Raw genomic sequence first — 21,866 nt, forward strand, 5'->3', positions numbered from 1 at the left:
TTCATTTGGTTTCAGGTCTTCCCAGATTCTTGGTATGACATGTAATTTTCAATCGAACCCTAGACATTTCTGTATCGTTATGAGGCTCTGGATCTTAGTTAAGCCTCTTTTAACTGGGTTCTTCTATTTTTAACTCCATTCTGACAGGGGAAAGGAAAGGTGCTGCCTCATTACTGCCTTGTTATTGCCACATAGAATCGACCTCCCCTAGTCTGCTCGCTGAGCCTCTGTTGACACCCAAGCAGAAACACATCAGGAGAGGCTCCCCATGTGGTCTCCACTGACACTGCAGGAAGCTCTCATGGAGGCCAATGGGGATGAAAGTCTTCGCTCTTTACCTGATCTTCTCTGACACCACTTCAGCACTTTACTACGGTTTTAGAAAGGTGAGAATCTAGGGGGCGCCCAGGTAGCTTAGTCGATTAAGCATCTGACTCTTGATCTCAGCTCCGGTCACGATCTCATGGTTCCTGAGTTCAAGCCCCGCATGGCGCTCTGCGCTGACAGTGTGGAGCCTCCTTGGGATTCTGTCTCTCCTTCTCTCTGCCCCTCACCTGCTTGTGCTTGCTCTCTTTCTCAAAATAAATAAACAAACCTGAAAGAAAGAAAGAAAGAAAGAAAGAAAGAAAGAAAGAAAGAATGAAAGATGGGAATCTAGTACCCCACTCAGCCTTTGCTGACATGGGTGGGGTTAGGGGCCATTATTTTCTGTGGTGTTGACTAAAGGAGAGTAATGATTATCTAAACGTTTTCTATCTTGCTGGAGCTGCCCCTTTACTGATCCTTTGCCTAGACAGAGCAGGCTTTTGTTGTTGTTTTGTTTTGTTTTGTTTGTCTGTACCATTGGCATTTCCAGGTTGTTGACTTTCAGTTCCAAGTCTGCAAAAATGAGGCAAAAGAAAACCCAAGGAACTTATCATCATGTCTTTCCTCAGGTCCCAAAGTCCCTAGCTAGTCTGACTTCTTTCTATCTTTCAGAGCCTTCTTAGAGTTGTTTTATTTATAATGTCAGTTGTTTCCAGTTGCACTTAGTGGGAGGAATAGGGGGGGAAAAGTATGTCCACTTGATCTTCCCAGAAACAGAAATCCTCTTTAGTTAACTTTAACCAATTCCCTCTATGGGAGTTTGAGCTGTGTTCCTATGTTCCCATCTACTGACTAAAGGCCCACTTCAGGCAACTCACCTGGAGCCATGACACTGCTACTGGGCTAAATTTGAGTATTGTCATTTTCTGGAACCTAAATAAAATATTAGTCCGCATACTCTAGCAACACATTAAAAGAATATCTTTTGTTCAAGAAGGGTCCATTCTAAGAGTACAGGGATGGTTTGACACCACCAAATCCAATGATATGACTGTACTAATAGGTTAAAGGAGAAAATCCATGTGATCACTCCACGAGTGCAAAAATATGCAATTGAGAGACTTCAACATTCTTTCTCTAAAAATTTCCTAGTAAAATAGAAATTAATAAATACTCTCTTTAAACAATTAAAAAACAACAGTCAAATGTATAATTGCACCAAAAAAGGATAAAATGCCTAGGAATAAATTTAACCAAGGAGGTAAAAGACCTATACCTATAAGACATTAGTTAAAGGAATTGAAGATGTCAACAACAAATGGAAAGATATACCATGCTCATGAATTGGACGAGTTTATACTGTTAACACTTGGGTTCATACAACCCAAAACAATCTACAGATTCAATGCAGCCCCTGTCAAAATACCAATAGCAATTGGTAGAACTAGAACAAATAATCCTAAAATTTGTATGGAACTACAAAAGACCTCAAATAGTCAAAGCCAATCTTGAGAAAGAAGAAAAAAGCTAGAGGTGTCACAATCCCAGATTTTAAGATATATTACAAACTATATTCATCAAAACAGTATGGTACTGACACAAAAATAGATGCGTAGATCAATGGAACAGACAGAGATCCCAAAAACAGACCCACATTTATATAGTCAACTAATCTGTGACAAAGGTGAAAAGAATATACAATGGGGAATGACAGTCTTTGCAGTAAATGGTGTTGGGAAAACTGGACAGCTACATGCAAAAGAATTAAACCGGACCACTCTCTTATACCATATAAGAAAATAAAGTAAAAATGGATTAAAGACCTAAATGCAAGTCTTGAAATCATAAAACTCCTAAAAGAAAACATAGGTAATCTCTTACAGTAATCTCTTGGACATTGGCCTTAGCAAAATATTTATGGATATGTCTCCTCAGGCAAGGGAAACAAAAGTAAAAATAAAACTACTGGGACTACACTACAATGAAAAGCTTTTGCACAGCAAAGGAAATCATCAACAAAATAAAAAGTCAACCTACTGAATGGGAAAAGATATTTGTACATGATATATCCATAAGGGGTTAATATCCAAAATATATAAAGAATTTATACACTCAATACAAAAAAAAAATCAGATTAGAAAATGGGCAGAGGATGTGAATACACATTTTCCCAAAGAAGACATGCAGATGGTCAACAGGCACGTGAAAGATGCTCAACATCACTAATCATCAGGGAGATGCAAATCAAAACCACAATGAGATGTCACCTCACACCTGTCAGAACGGCTACTATCAAAAACATAAGAAACAACATGTGTTGGAGAGGTTGTGGCAAAAAGGGAACCCTTGTGCATTGTTGGTGGGAATAGAAATTGGTGTGGCCACTATGGAAAACAGTATGAAGTTTCCTTAAAAAATTAAAAATAGAACTACCATTTGATCGCGTAATCACACTACTGGGTATTTACCCGAAGAATATAAAAACGCTAATTCGAAGGGATATATGCATGCCTATGTTTATGGCAGCTTTATTTGCAATAGCCAAATTACGGAAGCAGCCCAAGTGTCTATCCATAGCTGAATAAAGAAGTGATATGTGTGTGTGTGTGTGTGTGTGTGTGTGTGTAAACTGGACAGCTACATGCAATAATACATATATTACTATATATATATATATATATATATATATATATATATATATATATAATGGAATATTAGCCACAAAAAAGAATGAAATCTTGCCATTCGCAACAACATGGACAGATCTAGAGAGTATTATGCTAAGTGAAATAAGTCACACAGAGAAAGACAAATACCTTATGCTTTCACTGATATGGGGAATCTAAAAAGCAAAATAAACAAGCAAAAAACAGACTCTTGACTATAGAGAAGAAACTGGTGGTTGCCAGAAGGGAGGCTTGTGGCAGAAAGGGTGAAATAGATTAAGAGGTATAAACAAACAAACGAATGTCTCCAAGTCAGCATCACACTTTATAGTGAAACATGAGAATCTTCTCCATTAAAATTCGGTTGTCCATAATCGCCTCTATCATTTAACCTGGGAACACTAGCCAATGAAGTAGACATAAACAGGATACAAGTAGCAATTTCGAACAAAACTATATTCTTATTTCCATGTCCTTCTACCACATTGTTTTTCCTTGAAGTTGACACTAACAATAGGATTACTTAGTCCATTTCAAGCCTCAACAGTTTTTCTGGCTTTCTTTCCTTTCCCCATGATTCAGCGTTCAACTGACAGGAGTTACCATCAGAATCATGTCTTACATACTTTGTATTCTTAATACTGTGATAACAGTAGGTCCTCAGTGAATATTTTCAGATTAAGAATTCAGGGGTGTCTGGGTGGTTCAATCGGTTAAGCTTCCAACTTTGGCTCAAGTCATGATCTCACGGTTCGTGGGTTTGAACCCCACATCAGGCTGTATGCAAACAGCTCAGAGCCTGGAGCTGGCTTCAGATTCTGTGTCTCCTTCTCTCTGTGCCCCTCCCCCACTTGTGTGTACACGTGCTCTCTCTCTCTCTCTCTCTCAAAAATAAATAAATGTTGAAAAAAAATTTTAATATTAAAAATTAAGTTAATATGTATATGTAACTAAATATACCCTTGCAAGGTAAAACAGTAATTTTGTCTTCCTAAAGTTTGTTCAGAACCTAATACTTTGTGACTATATAGAACAAGTACTTGACTTCTCAGTTTTCATGATGAGATCAAAATAGCATATCCTAGAATGCTCAATATTTCTTAACTGGAATTTGGTTAAATCATAATTGTTTTTATACCTAAGACCTTCAGTTGAAAATCCTCTACATGCTCTAAAATATTGACAAAATTTGATGAGGCATACGCAATCAAAACGCAGCTAGAAGAACCTGAAAATTCACATCAGTACTCAACTCTGAATTCACTTTAGGGTTGTCACTCTCACTTTTAACTGGCGACACAGCTATTTACGTGGAAAGAGAATATACACTTGCCCTGTCACTCACTCCTATGGTTTCTAAATTTCGCTGAAAATCGTATACCATAGGTGAACCAAGAGATTCATTTTCTACATTGGAGTACTTCAATTAATTTGTCCTTCTCCACAGGAGATCGGCAGCGTAGCCCCACGCACCCCATATCCCATTTACTTGTGACAATGGATCATTAGGTAAGTTCGACAACTGATCTGAGATCCCTTGACCAAAATCAAATATGAAAAAGAAAGAGAGACAAAATATCATGTTTAATGTTTACCTCTGTTCCTGACTTTTTACCCCTGATGACATCCATCTGTCTCTTAAATAGTTCTAATACAGCCTTGTAGACCAGTTCATACTGTTCCTGCAGAGCATCACAAACCGGAACAAGGGAAAACAAACAAAAAACTTGGTGAAATACAGAACCAGAGTTTGGGAGTATGCACATCAGTCAAATCTTAGTGTAGCAGATCTGAAGATCATCAACAGTAGTTTAATTGTAGTGCCCTTATGTTTGTGTGGCCCATTTCGGATTGCAAAGCGCTTTTAGGCTGCTAAATGCCACTAAATATTTGATCGTCTACCTCTAAATATACAAGGAAGGGCCTTCCAGCATGTTTTATGTTCTACTCCACCTTCTCACTTATCTTTCTCTCCACCATCATCCCTGCAGTTCTATTTTCCTTGCTTACATTTTAAAAGTTGTATTGGATCCTGGATGCATTTTTTTTTTTTTGTCAGTTACCTTCATCTTTTCCAGAAAAAGTTAGATAGAATTGTGGTTGATGGGTAGATAGATGGCTTCAATATGTATTCTCAAACTCGACCCTCACAATTGATCTGTAAAGTAGGTAGCCTGTTATTCCTGTTCACACTGTGCAAGGTCATTCAGAAGTAAGGTCCAGACTTGAATTAGAACTTGAATCTTCTGACTCTTAGTTTAGTGCACTTGGATCAAGCTGCTGAAATGTTCTAGCAGAGATACTGAAGCGACGTAGAGCACTGAAGGGTTTGGAAATTTGTGCTTGTAAAAGGATTTCACCATAGAAAATGAGACCACCACAATTACAAGATTTGTGGGGAGTTTCCTGCCGCCATACTTGATCAAGCACTTGATTTTGTATCTACTTTTCATCTGAAAGAGCCTAAACAGGGTTTCCCCTGACACTTTACACAACTCCATACAAATAAAGCACAACCTTTGCCAATTACAATTTTAGCAGGAGAACAATAGGGTCTATCACCCAACACATCCATTGGTACACTCTTCTATTTTTTTTAAGAAGAGAGAAAAATCAGACAGGAAGCACCCAGCTGGTTACAGTGGTTATTTCCTGGTTAGCGTGGTGTCAGAAAAAGCAGCTACAACTGGTAAGGTATTTGTTCAGCTAGTTGCTGATAGTGCCAGCATGGGAAGGCTAACTTAAAATCGTTTCGGCTGTCTTCCAACTCTTACAAGTAGGCCTGAAATGAACTTTCTCTGAAATGGGGTATGGTTGTATTTCTTGATGCAGTTTCACAGTGTGATATTAGACAACTAGGATGCAACCTCCTGGAATCTTTATACATTTACAGGGATCAGCCTTCTTTGAAGTCTGGTAGCACTAAACCAGCCAATGCTTACATTTCACAGAAACTTTTTCCCTTACAAGCTGAATATAGAAACACCTACAGTCAACACATGAAAAAAAAAGTTTTTTTCCACTAGCTATTAGTGGAAAACCTGTGTGGGCCAAACAGAAGGCTTATATTATAATAGCTCTTCATTTTTTCCCTCCCATTCACAAATGCTAGATGAAAATATCTAAACTGTCGCTGTCAATTATTTTACCTCCAAATCTACGTGCAAGTTCACTTTGTAAGTGCTTTAAACACTTGAAGGTCTTGCTACTTAAGCAGCAAAAATTAGTTGTACCAAATTGTGTGAAAGTGTCTGTTGCTTAATAAATATCAGTAAACACTTGGTGAATAAGGAATGAGGAATGCCAAACTCCATCTTAAAGATGGAGACCATTTATTTAGAAATGTGGGTAAAACGATTGGCGTGGAAATCTGGGTGAAATTAACATCGTAGAGAGTGAGAGATCTGTGCTGGGAATGTTTCATCGAGGAGGCGGAGCTTAAGTGGGGAGGAGAGGACAAAACCGAGGAAGAGCATCTGAATGGAATGAAGGGGCATGAGTAATTTGGGGTGGATTAAAATATGGTGATACATATATACATATGTACATACATACATATATATACATATAATGTATTGTGATGCATATAATATTGTGATCGTATATATGTGATCCGTATATATAATACATGTATCTTGTGATACATATATATAATCATATGTATAGTATGATTGTAATTATGTTTTTTAAGTTTGCACACAATAAGGATCAGGAGAGACTATAGAACAATAATAATCGTGGCTACCTCTAGGTGATAGGATTATGGTTGATTTTATTTTTATTTTTAATTAAATCAAAAAATGAGTATATAAAATGCATTCCCCAGATTCTGTTACCACTTCCTGAAGTAGAAATTACAAGTCTCTGATTTTCTCTGGTTTCAGAAATGAATCACTACTACAAACCAGCAAGTTAACCTGACCCAGGTATTATATCTTGAGTACGTCAAAGAGCTTGTTGAACTTTTTCAACATCCCTTGTAAGAAACATAAAGTTACTGAGTTTCTTCATATTTTTTGCACAGACAGTAGAATACAAGGAATGAGAGGAATGTGACCCAAGCCAGGGATGTAGGAAAAATATTGATATATTCAGAGTTTGAGGAAATGCAAATGGACTCATGCACTTAGTAGTAAATTGGTGTTATAGCTAAAAATCAGCTATTTGGGGATGCCTTACTATGAAACCGAGAGAGGTAGGAAGACCCAGACACATGTTACCATCCATTCACAATAGTTGCATACCTGAGTTTGAACAAATGAAGGCCTTTGTGTTCGCATTTCCTGGATCAAACTAAAAATACTGAAGTTCTCAGGAATGATCTATCAAATAAAGAGAAACAATATCTTATTCCTTTGTTCCTAGCTTTGCTAATAAATTATTTCTCACGGTCTTGTTACCCCCATGGCATCTGTTGTCCTAACACAAGATCATATCAGAAAAAGAATGCGTCTTTAAAATGAATGAGATTTCTCTTCACTTGTGTCATGATTTAGAGCCTGGTGTTTTCCCCAGAAAAGACCGAAGAAACTCTTGAGAATGATTTCACATGGGGTGACCAGATGTCTGAAGTTAAACATATAATGAAGGTGGAGCCTGGGTAGGTGAGCAAATATGAGAATTTTATGAAATAAAAGAAGTTGGCAGATAGGTTTAAAGCCCATATTTCACACTTCTCACTTCCTATTATTAGACTTTAAGAAAATGATTTCTAGGGGCACCTAGGTGGCTTAGTCCATTAGGCACTGACTTCAGCTCAGGTCATGATCTCACAGTTTGTGAGTTCGAGCCCCGCGTCGGGCTCTGTGCTGACAGGGTCTGGAGCCTGCTTAGGATTCTGTGTCTCCCTCTCTCTGCCCCTCCTCCACGTGTTCTCTCTCTCTCTTTCAAAAATAAACAAAACATTTAAAAAAAATTTTTTTAAATGATTTATAGATTGGAACACAAGGCTTGATTGGGGTAGATTGAGTCCATCCATTACAGCCATTTGGATAAAGGAAGGGTACCTGTGTAATTTGGGGCTGTGATTCTCAAACACTTCAGAAGCATCAGAAGCACCTGGAGAGCTTGCTGGGCCCCCACCTCCAGTTTCTGCTTCCGTTCACCCAAGGTAGGGCCCAAGATTTTGCATTTCTAACAAGTTCTCAGGTGATGATGATGCTGCTTCTCTGGGACACTTCGAGGACCACCAACTTAGGGACTGATTTAATCATCTGACAAAGTGAGTCTACAAGTGAATATTCTAGAAAATAGGAGTCATGGAAATAGGTGTTTGGAAGAACCAAACAATTCCTAAGTCTGCATGTAACAGGGTAGGCAAACGGGAAGCGCCTGCGGAGAGAAACTCACCCCGTCTTTTAGCAACATCCAGGTATAATCGATAGCGCAGATAACACCAGTCCTTCCACAACCGGCACTGAAAGGAAAGATCACAGTGGCACATACAGTTGCAGAGACTGCATTGTTGACAGTAGCTGGGAAATTTCACCAGCAGATTGAGGAAGAAGTAACCGAGAGGCAACAAAAGGTTCTAAACCCCCCATTTCCCAGAGCACATCTCTTGGTTGCCACATGCACACACTGAGCCTCGGGACAGATCCTCGGCCACTTCTCACCCGCAAGGGTGTCTGGAGCGGCACTGTTCTCCAGTAACTTGTCAGAAAATACTACTTTAATGCTCAGGTTGACTGTATTATGGTCTGTTTCTGCTACCGACCTTTCTCTTCCTATCACTTTCATGTCTCAGCTTCATTCCTTTCTAATCAACTGGAGAAAGTGAGACTAGTATCAAGAGCCTATATGCTACATGCCTGTACCAGCTTACATTCCAACAAAGTCAGTGTTCCTTCAGTTTCAGCAGGAGTCCTGGCCAGGCTACGACATGTGGTTGGTTTTGGGTAGAAAGTTCAAAGAACAGCATCATACCTGCAATGAATGCACACGGGAACATGGTCATCCTCTTGGTAAGAACGCATATCCCAGATAAGCTCAAGAATAGGGTCTATGGATGAAGGCACATCATGGTCTGGCCAATTCCTGTAATGAAACTGGTAGAGAGTTCGAGTTTCCTATAAAAAAAAAAATAGCCAGAATAAAAGGAGGGTTCAGCGTTAGGACCCCACCCCATTCTAGCACAAGATTACTCTGACCTCCTAAGTAGCATCTCTGTCCTGTTGGCAATTTATGCTGCTTCCTTTCCTATAGGCCTCTGGTGCCCACATGCCTTCTGAGAACAATTAAAAGTGATCTCAGGTCACTGACTATTGGTCTGTCCCTATCTGCCCCACTCACACACAAGAGGAGATAGATATTACAACTGGTGTACTTCAGGTGGGTCACAGGCATGCTGGTATATTAAACCCCTTTGCCTTAGAGAGACTGGGCAGCGTGAGCTCTCAATTCCCAGTCTCTACTCACTGCACAGCCTCTATTCATCCTACAGGTATTATCATTTTATATGTGTGCCATCGTGTGTAATAGATTGGGGAGCAGAGATTACACCAAAGGTCTCTTTTGCATATACATCAAAGGCCCAACTACTCCCCATTGTCTTATGCCCAGCCTGAGACACATACGTATGTTTTATTTATTTATTTATTTATTTAAATGTTTATTTTATTTTTGAGAGAGACAGACAGAACATGAGCAGGAGAGGGGCAGAAAGAGAGGGAGACACAGAATCCAAAGCAGGCTCCAGGCTCCGAGCTGTCAGCACAGAGCCAGATGTCGGGCTTGAACCCATGAACCATGAGATCATGACCCTGGCCAAAGTTGGATGCTCAACCGACTAAGCCACCCAGGCACCCCTCGTATGTTTTTTTTTTTAATTTATTTATTATTTTTTTTAGTGATTATTTATTTTTGAGAGATAGAGAGAGACAGAGCATGAGCAGGGGAAGGGCAGAGAGAGAGGGGGACACAGAATCCAAAGCAGGCTCCAGGCTCTGAGCTGTCAGCACAGAGACCCATTTGGGGCTTGAATACACCAGCTGTGAGATCATGACCTGAGGCAAAGTCAGAGGCTTAACCCACTGAGCCACCCAAGCGCCCCACATATGTGTTTTTACCTCTGTCTCTGTAGGCTCTTGAGTTTACCACTCCTGTTCTATACTTACACTATTGAACTTGGCTTTTAGAGTCCTGATTATGTAATCAGATTTTCTATTTTCAGCTTCCTAAGAAGTAAATTAAAATAGTAGTTACTTCAAAGACTAATATTCAAAAACTAGTCTCTATAAAGTAGATCCTGGAGCATTTGCTCAGCCGCAACGGAAGCAGCCATCATACTTACACAGGATATGGAGAAAGGACCAACTTGCAGTTGTAGCTCTCCTAGCTCAGTCCAGTAGCGCTCACACTTTTTCTGTTACACAAAACAGAATGTAATGATTTCCCTCCATATATTCTAGTCTCTCGTAGGTAACAAAACCCACTCTCAATGAGAGAGACACAGGTTCTGTGTCCTTCACCTTACGTTAGCAATGTCCTATCCCCTTGGGCTTTGCCCCCAACATCATGGTGGTCTGGAATCTCCAAGGACGGGGAAAACACTAAAGGATACATAAATTACAGACTTCCTAGAAGTCTGAAAAAGTAGAAATAGGGATCTGGCATTTTCAGCACAGTAGTCCCCCCCTCATTCACAGCTTTGCTTTCCATGGTTACAGTTACCAATTTCAGCCTTTCGGGTACCTAACGTCTGGGACGTATTGTTGGCAATACTAAGTATTGTAGTAGCCTAACCCTACATCACAAACACCTACGTCATTTCCTTTGTGTCAGCATCTGATCATCTCACATCATCATCAGAAGAAGGGTGAGTACAGTACAATAAGATATTTTGAGAAAGAAAGAGACCACATTCACACAACTTGTAGTATATTGCTTCAATTGTCCTATTTTATTATTGTTGTTAATCTCCTAACATGCCTAGTTGACAAGTTAAACTTCACCATAGGTATGTACGTATAGGAAAAAATATGGTGCGTGTACAGTTTGTTACTGTTTATTGGTGTCAGGCATTCACTGGGGGTCTTGGAGCATATCCCACGCGAACAAGGAGGGGACTGCTCTATTTCGAAAGGATTAACAGAAATCACCTCTACTAAAACAAAGCGGCACGAGCGAAGTGAAACCCCAAATTCCTTGGTTTTAACTGAACTGTGAATGTCAACAGTAGGTAAGATAGGTGCTCTCCAATGGAAACAAGATGTAAGCTACACACTCAATTTTAAGTTTTCTAATAGCCACGTTCAAAAGTCAAAAATGAAATTGATTTTAATAATATATCTTAGCCCGATCAAAACACATGTAATCCGGATAAAACAGATATTAGATATTTGACATTTCTTATCTCAGTGGATGTCATGTTGTTGGACAGCACAGGGTTAGAAGTGCTGACTGCCATTTAAGATGCTTGATTAATAAAAATGGGAAGATGAATTGTTACTTTAAAAGCATACCTTCTTTTTACTTAAAAATATAGAGCCTGGGCAAATGGACAAAAGGAGTTCTTAGAGGTAAATAAAAAATACTTGAGAGTCGTTAGGCATTCCCAAACTGAAAGCTAGCAAGATGAGAATAATTTTTTTTTTTTCCAACGTTCATCCATTTTTTGGGACAGAGAGAGACAGAGCATGAACAGGCGAGGGGCAGAGAGAGAGGGAGACACAGAATCGGAAACAGGCTCCAGGCTCCGAGCCATCAGCCCAGAGCCCGACGCGGGGCTCGAACTCACGGACCGCGAGACCGTGACCTGGCTGAAGTCGGACGCCCAACCGACTGCGCCACCCAGGCGCCCCGAGAATAATTTTTTTTAATGTTTATTTATTTTTGAGAGAGAGAGAGAGACAGAGCGCAAGTGGGGGAGGGGCGGAGAGAGAGGGAGACAGAATCTGAAGCAGGCTCCAGGCTCTGAGCTGTCAGCACAGAGCCTGACTCAGGGCTCAAACTCACGGACCGTGAGATCATGACCTGAGCCGAAGTCGGACACTTAACTGACTGAGCCACGCAGGCATCCCAGAATAATTTTTACGTAGGCACACTTAAGGCAAGTTCTGCAACCAAGTTTCCCCCTTCTCTTTCCTTTAACTCACCTTCCCCATCTCAAACTCCATGCACGCCATAACAATGATCTGAGGGGATGAAATAAATAGAAACCTGAGCGTTGATACAGTTAGAAAAAGCAGTTAACACACGGGTCCCAGAGTCATTGTTCTTTCTGTTTTGTTTTTTTTTTTTTTTCTTGTTATTGAACAAAAAAGAAAACAGAAATCTTGATAAATTTTAAAATATTGCTCCTACCCTTCTTTCTGTCCTTACTTCCCTTTTCTCTATTCAAATTGGTAAATTCTTGTTAACAAATGAGCCTGTCAAGATGAGAACTTTCATTTCCTTGAGTAAAGGTGACTTTGTGATTTTGACAAAAATGTGCTTGAACACTGAAATTCTAGCGACTGACCCAAAAAGGCACTGATTTTAATACAAAGGACACCTCAGTCACATACCCTGATACCCTCCTCCCTCCATCTCTAAAAACTAGAGAATATAGTAACAAAAGCATTTCTGCCCTTACCAGGACACTGTATTCCCAAATCATCCTCCAGAAGTCCAGGAGAGTTGTAGACAAAGGTCCCTGGGTGGCTATATAAGCTTTGGGTCCATAAACTCCCTAAAGGGGAACAGAAATTACATGGGATGACTACAGATAATATCCTTTTCTTCTTGTTTAGAATCCCCTCCACCTCTTTCTTAGGTACCTAAAGAAATATGGTCTAGTATCCCGACCCCTTTTAAGGTACCTAGACAACTATAGAATATGGGGTGTACCTTAATGAAGTTGGCATTGATGTAGTTGGAATCTTCATCCGAGGTTATCAGAGACAGCTCTACTAAGCTATGATCATCTATAATACAAATGATGGACATATGAGAACTAAAAGGACTTAGAGGACTTACCGTAAGTCAGAAACTAGCACTGTGAATAGTGGCTGTGCAAAAGTGTTTGATGAGTGAGTGAGTGAGTGAGTGAGTAAATGTTCTTTTGTGGTTGTATATAGTACAAACTCATTTGTCAAAGCACTGTACCAGGATTGGGAACAGCAGGCAATGGGTAAAAATTTGACTGAATTTGGGAGAAGGTACAAATTTATAGGGAGAAACAAAAACTTACAGGGCAAGATATCCTTGTATCTGTTTTTCTTGATATTCTTGGGTCTCTCAGCCACAGTTGTAGGATAGGTTTTGTCTGCCTTGTACTTAGTGGATTGTCTTTTCAGCCACTGTAATAAAATTCCAAAAATTAAATCTTCCTAGAGAAAAGAGGTAAGAAGCTCTCTCTGTAGAGACCTTTCCTTCTCTTTTGCCCAAACAGTCCACTTTTGCCCTTGTAGCATCTTCTAGAACTACCTCCAATTCAGGACAGAGCCCCTGAGTATAAGGTCAGCAGACTTCAGTTTGGAGAAGTGAAAAGATCACACTTAACTGCAGCTGAGCCACAAATAGCTAAAACCTAGAGGTGAAACTAGTGAATATTTTAAAAGCCAATGTCTTTTTGAAAACAAACTATATGCTCCACACAAATGTCAAACATTAAAAGTTTACCTTCTCTACGGCTACTACAGGGCTATTTTAAGTAGAAATGGAGCTTAAGCCAAATAAAATCTCTCTCTATATAGCAAAATTTCAAAAGTTTCAGTCCCAGAGGCAGTCTTATATATATATATATATATATATATGACCCAAACTGCAAGCTGACCCCTCAAACAAACAACAATCTTACACAACTGTGAGATCGTGAGCTGAGCTGAAATCAAGAATCGGACGCTTAACTGACTGAGCCTCCCAGGCACCCTGAGTGGAAATCTTTTATAGTCTCCCATGTGCCTGTGGCATGTCCTTAGTTAAATTCACAGTCATGAGATCAAGCCCTGCAGAGCCCTCCACACCCAGCGGGGAGCCTGCTTAAGATTCTCTCCCTCTCCTTCTGCCCCTCCACCCCACATGTGCAAGCTCTCAAAAAAAAAAAAATAATTTTTTTTTTTTTTTAATTTCCACTCAAGTTACGCCAACTTTTTCAGCTGTCTCTGCTCTTATCCACTAAAGAATGCTCACTTTCGGGGTGCCTGGGTGGCGCAGTCGGTTGAGCATCCGACTTCAGCTCAGGTCACGATCTTGCGGTCCATGAGTTTGAGCCCCGTGTCAGGCTCTGGGCTGATGGCTCAGAGCCTGGAGCCTGCTTCTGATTCTGTGTCTCCTTCTCTCTCTGCCCCTCCCCCCTTCATGCTCTGTCTCTCTCTGTCTCAAAAATAAATAAACGTTAAAAAAAATTTTTTTAAGAAAAGAATGCTCACTTTCAGGCTGCCACTGATTCCAGAGCTGCTGAAAAGATGTCAAGTCCCAGAACTGCTCCTTTTCGAAATCTCCAGAACTGAGCTTGTGCATCGACAGTGCCTGTTACACTGTTTCTACTTGTTTTGTTTTGCCTGCTTGTGGAATGTTTTCTAGGGAGAATGCTATAAGCAAAAAGCCCTTTTCCTGGTAAGATGTGCCTCTGTTAATTTGGTGAAATGTCACAGATAAAGATTGTGTGTGTGAGACATTGTGTATTTGCATGCACACATGCGCACGTGCGTTCATCAGCCTGTGCTAGTTTCGCTCCTTCGATTGCCGCCTTCAACAATGGAACAGGATGACTTTTTCTTCCCACTCATTCCTCTTCCGGCAGTCATCCTCCTGGATGACTTAAGGAGACCATGCTCTTTTAGCAAAACATCACATAGGAAATGCCTATGGAATGGCTAATTTGGTAAGTGTGAAAGTTGGGTTTTGTCGTTGTTGTTTTTTGTTTTGTTTTGTTTTTAGATATCTTACCTTGAGCTCAGACCACTGTGAAGGCCTTTTTTAATTCCCCTACTCTCCCTACCAGACCCAGGGGCTCAAAACCCCCAACAGAGAACAAAACAGAGCTGAAGTAGGACGGAAGAACTGATCCACCTCACCAGAAAAGGAGGAGCCTTGAGAATAGACAGCAAAAGGGTATAAAAGAGAACGTATGGCCATGGGGGTGGGTGGAAGTTGAGGGAGAAAGGGTTGGTCAAAGGCAGAACGCATTTCTCTGCCAACCGCAACGCTGGGATATGCATTCACAGTAATAAGAGAAATCGGGGGAAAGTTGCTAAGAGAACAAGAAACAGGGCCAGCATCCCTCCTGGGCCCTGATTGGTTGAAACACATGACCAACCAGATTCTGTGTAAGCTTGATAAGCTTATAGTAAGTGCATTTGGTTTATGGTCTATACTATCCTTTTCCTTTCAAGACAGGAAAACTGAGGTCCTGGCCGTAAAAGTAGAAATCAGGACGGAGCCATTTTCAGGTACTTCTCATTGACTAGTAAGTTAATTACTAATAAATGGATTAGGGTCACTTCCAAAAGAGAACAGAAAGAGAAAGAAAAAGAAAGCACAAGACCAGAATATCTTTGCCTTGGAGGACTTCCTCATGGTATAGAAGACATAGCATAAGTTACATTTCAGAGCCGGATAAATCAAATCTGCGCCCCCACCCCCCGCTGTGCTAGATGAGAGAGGGGGAATCAGGTTGGGCTGTCTCTCAAGGTAGTTCCCCAATGCCTACAACTACAAGTCAGTATGATCTGTTCCAAGCCTCCAATCCGCTCCAGTTCGCCAGCCAAACATGTGGGGATTTGGCTGCTGTCCAATAGTCAGGTAAGTGAGCAGGTAGATAAGCAATAGCCAAAGTGGGGTGAGTAAACCAAGGAGACCAACTTTAGATACTTAAAATGTGAGGCTATGACAAAAAGTGTGACTTAAAAAAAATCCTGGGAATAACTGAAAATGTGGAGTGAGAGGCTGGGTATAGAGTTGAGAGAAATTAGAAGTGATGCGATATATTTATTCTGGTGGTAGTGATGTGGGAAACAAAGACAGAAGGAAATGGTGAATAAAATTAAATTTCCTTATTACCAGCAGCCCATGGACAAATACTTGAGGCGGGCACAGTGGAACATTTCTCTAGAAGCCTCCTACCGTCTTAATGTGCATGCTTTGCTAGAGGGAGAAACAATCTTAACCTGACAATAGCAAGGCCTCCGGGATCCTAGCAGATGAAAATACCTTTGGAAACTTCCCCTTGCCTTTACCTCCCCCAACTCCCAAGTATATAATCAGTCACTCCTCACAATCCCAGGGTAGCTCTTTCTGTCCACGGGCCCTGTCCCCATGCTTTAATAAAATCACTTTTTTGCACCAAAGACATCTCAAGAATTCTTTCTTGGCCATCGGCTCTGGACCCCTACCACCACTCCAAAACCACATCAGTAGTAGCAAAAAAAAAAAAAAAAAAAATTCAACTTAATGTGCACAAAAGTGAAAAAATGCTGATAAGTGTGTTCAAGGGATAGGCTGTTTCACATAAATGAATCATTTTAGTGCACCCCCCCCCCCAGGTGGAACGTGGGTGATATTCCTCAGGCACTCCTGGCTGCCCAAGGACAAAGGAAAGGAAAGACAAATGGCCAACTGATATAGGTCCCAGTCATACAGGACATGGGTCTCCACCAGTTTACAAATATCTTAGTAAATTACAAGAAAAAAGCAATCTTGTCAATAGCTTAATCTCCAGAAGACTGTAGACTATTTCCCGGAGCCCCAACATCACCCTCCCCTCCATAGTGATGTGGGGAACGAAGGCAAGAAGGAAACGGCAAGTAAAATTCAGTGTCCTTATAACCTGCAGCCCATTGGCAAATACTTGAGGCAAATACAGAGCAGAACTTTTCTGCAGGAACCCCCTACCGTCCTAATGTTAATGCCTTAGTGGAGGGAAAACAACCTTAGCGTGACAATAGCAAGGCCTCAGGTATCTTAGGAAAGTCCTTCTTTAGCTTATGAAAGTCCTTCTGGAGGCTTCCCTTGTGACTTCACCTCCCCCAGCTCCATAGTGTAAAACCAGTCATTCTTCACAGCCCCAACACAGCTCTTTCTGCCCACGGATCCTGTCCCCATGCTTTAATAAAATCACCTTTTTGCCCCAAAGACATCTCAAGAATTCTTTCTTGACTTCGGCTCCAGACCCCAAGAACCCCCCATCACCCCAAAACCTCATCAATTTCAATTCAACACATGTTTGTGCACTGGCTCCTACAGGAGGAACTATGTTCATGAGTGTATTTATTTATATACAAGTAAATATAGAAGTAGGATATATTCAGTTCTAATGTATCCATGCCTTCTCTGGTCTATGATCAGTCTCCAGAAGTTGTTACTGTATCAGTCTGACTTCTAGTGTATTCCAAACCAACATTGTCGTGGCCTTTAGAACTGGGTATGTTCTTTCTGTTAGGACTCATTGAATCCTTCATATTTAATAAATACGTCTTTGTATTTGATGAATATAGTATTTACCTTTTCTGCAAATATACCTTATCCCTAAGAGACATAAAATTCACCCCCCCTTTTTTTTCTTTTTATGTTTCAAATGGAATCAAGCACTAAAGCAAAATTTTAAATACAGATTTCTTAAATAAAAAAGTAATGGCATATTCATTGAAGAAATTTTAGAATACAGAGAAGTAAAAAAAAATTCTAAAAATCACCTAATATCCCGCTCTACCCAGACTTAATCATTCTTAAGATTTTATATTACATTCCAATGTTTTATCTACCTGTGTAATAAAGACGGGATCACACTGTATATGGGGGTTTTCAACTTGCTCTTTTTACTCATGAATTTGTGTTAAACGTTTTAAATGATGGCAGAGTATTCCATACTATGGAGTGTAATATAAATTACTTAACCTGTTCCTTTATATTATTGCACCTTTAAGTTGCTTCCGATCTTCCTAAACCATCGTTCTAAACAATATTTTTATAGGTAGCCAAAACCTATAAAAATATCTTTCCTTATTTCCTTCAGATGAATTCTCAGGAGTGGTCAAAGAATTTTCCCACTTAAAATTTTTTTTAATGTTTAATTATTTTTGAGAGACAGAGAGAGAGAGTGCGAGTGGGAGGGGGGCAGAGCGAGAAGGAGACACAGAATCCGAAGCAGGCTCCAGGCTCCAAGCTGTCAGCACAGAGCCTGACGTGGGGCTTGAACCCACGAACTGCAAGATCATGACCTGAGCTGAAGCCGGATGCTTAGCCGACTGAGCCACCCAGGTGCACCCAGAATTTGCCCACTTTAAAGGCTTTTGATCCATATTATCAAATATATACGAGATATGGTATACAAATTTTGCCTCCAGAAAGGTTACAACACCAATGCATATTTCTGAACTCTGACCAACATTAGGACTATAATGTTTTAAGTACAGATCCATCTGATAGGTTAAATGTTATTGGTTGTATTTTTTTTTAATGTTCATTTATTTATTTTTGAGAGAGAGAAAGAGGGGTGAGGAGAGACAGAGAAGGAGACAGAATCCCAAGCAGGCTCCACGCTATCGGCACAGAGCCCAATGTGGGGCTCAAACTCACCAACTGTGAGATCATGACCTGAACCAAAATCAAGAGTCAGACATCAACTGACTGAGCCACCCAGATGCCCCTTTACACATGCTTTCTAAATGAAGATGCTTCAACTACCTCCAATGTAGTAAAGGAAAGGTACATCAAAGGAGTTTTAAACAAAGACATGCAGCAAATTGACCAGCATGTGATATATATAACCAAGCCTTGACCCATATTTAATATAATGGCTGGAGTGTACATATCATAAAACCACAATCAGTTGCAGTAACTGGCCAAAGGAAATGCCTATTAACTGTAATCTATCTGATAAAGAATGGGCTAATGGAAGTGGATGGTCCTCATTAAGCCTAAAAGACCAGTAAGATGCCCAACACTGTCACTGTTGTCCCTAGAATTGTCCAGAAAAGAGTGGTGGCCACTCCTGAGGGTTCAGACAAGGAGGTGGCTACCTATAAAAATATTGTCTGAACCATCACAGCTGAGGCCACCAAAATCATTCTGCTCAGCAGGCAACTTTCTGATTATGGTTGGCTTCTCACATAAGTTTTTCTCCAAACTATAGGATATGCTGTCAGTCAATGCAAACTTCTATTCTCACAGTGATTTGTCTCCTTGAAAAATTAATACATTGGCAATCTTGTTTCTGGTGGATTTCTTATGTATGCCTAATCCTGATGATCAACTCTGGGCATAGTAACAAAATTGAATTTTCAGACTTGCAAAACTAAAGCCAAGACACTGGATGGTGGTGATCCAAGGCAGTTCTTAAGTGAGTACGTGACCTCGCTCAATGCACTCTGTGATCCCAACAGTTTGGTAATTGCATTTATTCGACCTTGATGGAATTCATAGAAAAAAAAAATCAAGACCTGGCTACATCCAACAAAATGGATGGATTTTATAAATATAATGTAGAGTGAAAGAAAAAAAGGCCTTTAAAAAAGCCAAATACATATAACATGATTTCATTACATAGAGTTCCAAAACAGGTAAAATTAATCCCTACAGTTCAATAATTATTTATATATATATATATATATATATATATAAAAGCTATTCAGAAAAACAAAGAAAATAATTCCACAGAGAAAGGCAAATATGATTTCACTTAGATGTGGAATCTTAAAAGACAAAACAACAAACAGCAACGAAAAGAGAAACAGACTCGTAAATATAAAGAGAAACTCGTGGTTGCCAGAGGGGAGGGGAGGAGGGGGATAGGCGAAATAGGTGAAGGGGATAAAAAATAAATAAAAATCATCACCATTTCAGGGCAACACCTACCTCCACTCTGGCAGGGGTTGGCAGTGGGGGGTGAGGGAGATGCGGTCCAGGACACCCAAGGGATTCCTGAGGTGTAGGCAATGTTCTGTTTCTCTGTTTGAGCGGAGCTCGTATGGATGCCTGCTTTATCACTAGTTGTTAAATTGCATATGCGTGTTTAAAGTACTTTTCTGTGCACATGTGATAGTCTATCATTTTTTTAAGTTTAAAAGGTTAAGACTAATGCACAAATTGGGGGCACTAGAGTCAGGGATCGGAGGAAGGGCTACTAGCACAGGCTCAACAGATAGCTTTATTTCAAATCCAAGTTCCACCACTTAATGCAGGGCATGACCTGAGGCAAGTTGTTTAACCTCTCTGTTCCTCAGGGTCTACTACTTGCCAAACGTGTGCCAGTGCCGGTCACTGAGGACACCAAGACAAGCGGAACCAAATGTGAGCCTCGCCTTTGTAGAGCTTCAGTCTAATGGGAGGGCAGACATTAATCGAATAAACACACTAATAGATGTCAAATTGAACTATGAAAAATGCTATGAGGCTGGGGGCAAAAAAAGGAACTTAAAAAAAATGACGGTGATGGGGCACCTGGGTGGCTCAGTCGGTTAAGCGTCCGACTTCAGCTCAGGTCACGATCTCACGGTCCGTGAGTTCAAGCCCCGCGTCGGGCTCTGGGCTGATGGCTCGGAGCCTGGAGCCTGCTTCCGATTTTTTGTCTCCCTGTCTCTCTGCCCCTGCCCTGTTCTGTCTCAAAAATAAATAAAAAAGACGTTAAAAAAATTTTTTTTTTAAAAATTACGGTGCTAATGAGAATGTATTATGTATTTGATCTATTGGGAAGGTCAAGAGAGGCTTCTCTGAGGAAATGGTCGCCAAATTGAGATCTGAAAAATTATGAAGTGTTAATTAACTAGGTAAAGAGGAATATGGGGGAATATTTAAGGAGAGGCAACAACATGTGTGCAAAGGCCCTGTGGCAGAAGAAGCATGACAAGGACAAGAAACTCAATAGGCTGTAAGAACTGGAGAAACACTTGAGGGCTGGTCCACACAGGACTTTGTTAGCCATTGTAAAGGATTCTTCGGGAAGTAAATGAGGTTTTGTTTGTGAAACACATCAGCACAGAAGCTGGAACACAGTTCCGTGTGTTAGCTATTGTTGAAAGTGGATGAACAGAAAAGTTGTATGAGAAAATGCAGGTTGAAAATAACTGTGGAGTATGGAGCTGTGGAATCAGTACATTGTTCACTTAAAACTAATGTAACACCGTGTGTTCGCAATACTTCAATTAAAAAGAAAGAAAGAAAATGAAAAGAATGCTAAATATTTTTGAGGCTCTGAAAATTAACATAACAAAGTCTTATTTTACACTAATTAAATCAGAAGAAAAAAAAAGCATGCTATGATGCAGTGTACAGGTTAAGAAGTTTTGGAATCACACAAGTTTCAATCCTGGCCTTGCCATTTTATGGGTTAAATGAAGATAATATTGGGGCGCCTGGGTGGCTCAGTCGGTTAAGCGTCCGACTTCAGCTCAGGTCACGATCTCGCGGTCCGTGAGTTCGAGCCCCGCATCGGGCTCTGGGCTGATGGCTCAGAGCCTGGAGCCTGCTTCCGATTCTGTGTCTCCCTCTCTCTCGGCCCCTCCCCCGTTCATGCTCTGTCTCTCTCTGTCCCAAAAATAAATAAATGTTAAAAAAAAAAAAATGAAGATAATATTTTCCTCTTGGGGTTGTTGTAGTGATTAAGATCATATATGGTAAACCACTTATTGCCTAACATACAGTAGGCAGTCAAAAAGATTTATTTATTTTCTTTTATAGTTACTAAGACTAGGAAGGTGGTAGAGAAGATGATAAATTCAGACTTTGCAAATTAGAAGAGCTCTTTGAAAAATACATTTGGCTATACTTAGCCAATTAGATGCTAATACTCTTTGACCCAGTAATGACACCTTTGTGGATCTAGCCCAGGATATAAACCAAAAGAAGGGGAAAATCACATGGACAAACATACTTGTTGCATGTTATGTCAATAATTATGACAAATTAGAAATAATCTAAATGTCCAGTGTATGAAAAAATTAAATTACTTGGGTGCCTACTACATGTCAGGCATTT

The 21,866-nt window shown here is 40.3% G+C and overlaps 1 protein-coding gene and 1 long non-coding RNA gene across 5 annotated transcripts in view; one reads left to right on the top strand and one right to left on the bottom strand.

The window, feature by feature from the left end:
• The window catches only part of LOC121027718 (uncharacterized), a 58,710-nt gene extending 42,506 nt beyond the window's left edge, over positions 1 to 16,204 (top strand). The window contains exons 2-5 of one of the 3 annotated variants that reach the window (XR_005788883.1): positions 4,420 to 4,481; positions 14,899 to 15,008; positions 15,290 to 15,346; positions 15,960 to 16,204. This is a non-coding gene — a long non-coding RNA (uncharacterized LOC121027718). Of the gene's footprint in view, positions 1 to 4,419; positions 4,482 to 14,898; positions 15,244 to 15,289; positions 15,347 to 15,959 lie in introns of all 3 variants that reach the window. The other 2 variants (XR_005788884.1, XR_005788885.1) reach the window with 2 other exon arrangements.
• The window catches only part of PTPN22 (protein tyrosine phosphatase non-receptor type 22), a 65,355-nt gene that overhangs the window by 39,099 nt on the left and 4,390 nt on the right, over positions 1 to 21,866 (bottom strand). For both annotated transcript variants that reach the window (XM_040471349.1, XM_040471350.1), the window contains exons 2-11: positions 13,144 to 13,252; positions 12,801 to 12,877; positions 12,547 to 12,642; positions 12,068 to 12,106; positions 10,264 to 10,335; positions 10,088 to 10,147; positions 8,898 to 9,040; positions 8,322 to 8,388; positions 7,217 to 7,294; positions 4,568 to 4,654 (exon numbers count right to left, since the gene is read on the bottom strand). In XM_040471349.1, coding sequence (XP_040327283.1) covers positions 4,568 to 4,654; positions 7,217 to 7,294; positions 8,322 to 8,388; positions 8,898 to 9,040; positions 10,088 to 10,147; positions 10,264 to 10,335; positions 12,068 to 12,106; positions 12,547 to 12,642; positions 12,801 to 12,877; positions 13,144 to 13,252 — 828 coding nt within the window. The remainder of the gene's footprint in view (positions 1 to 4,567; positions 4,655 to 7,216; positions 7,295 to 8,321; positions 8,389 to 8,897; positions 9,041 to 10,087; positions 10,148 to 10,263; positions 10,336 to 12,067; positions 12,107 to 12,546; positions 12,643 to 12,800; positions 12,878 to 13,143; positions 13,253 to 21,866) is intronic.

The sequence above is a fragment of the Herpailurus yagouaroundi genome, unplaced genomic scaffold (genome assembly GCF_014898765.1).
Source record: "Herpailurus yagouaroundi ecotype Mexico unplaced genomic scaffold, PumYag 77, whole genome shotgun sequence".
Classification (NCBI taxonomy): Eukaryota; Metazoa; Chordata; class Mammalia; order Carnivora; family Felidae; genus Herpailurus; species Herpailurus yagouaroundi.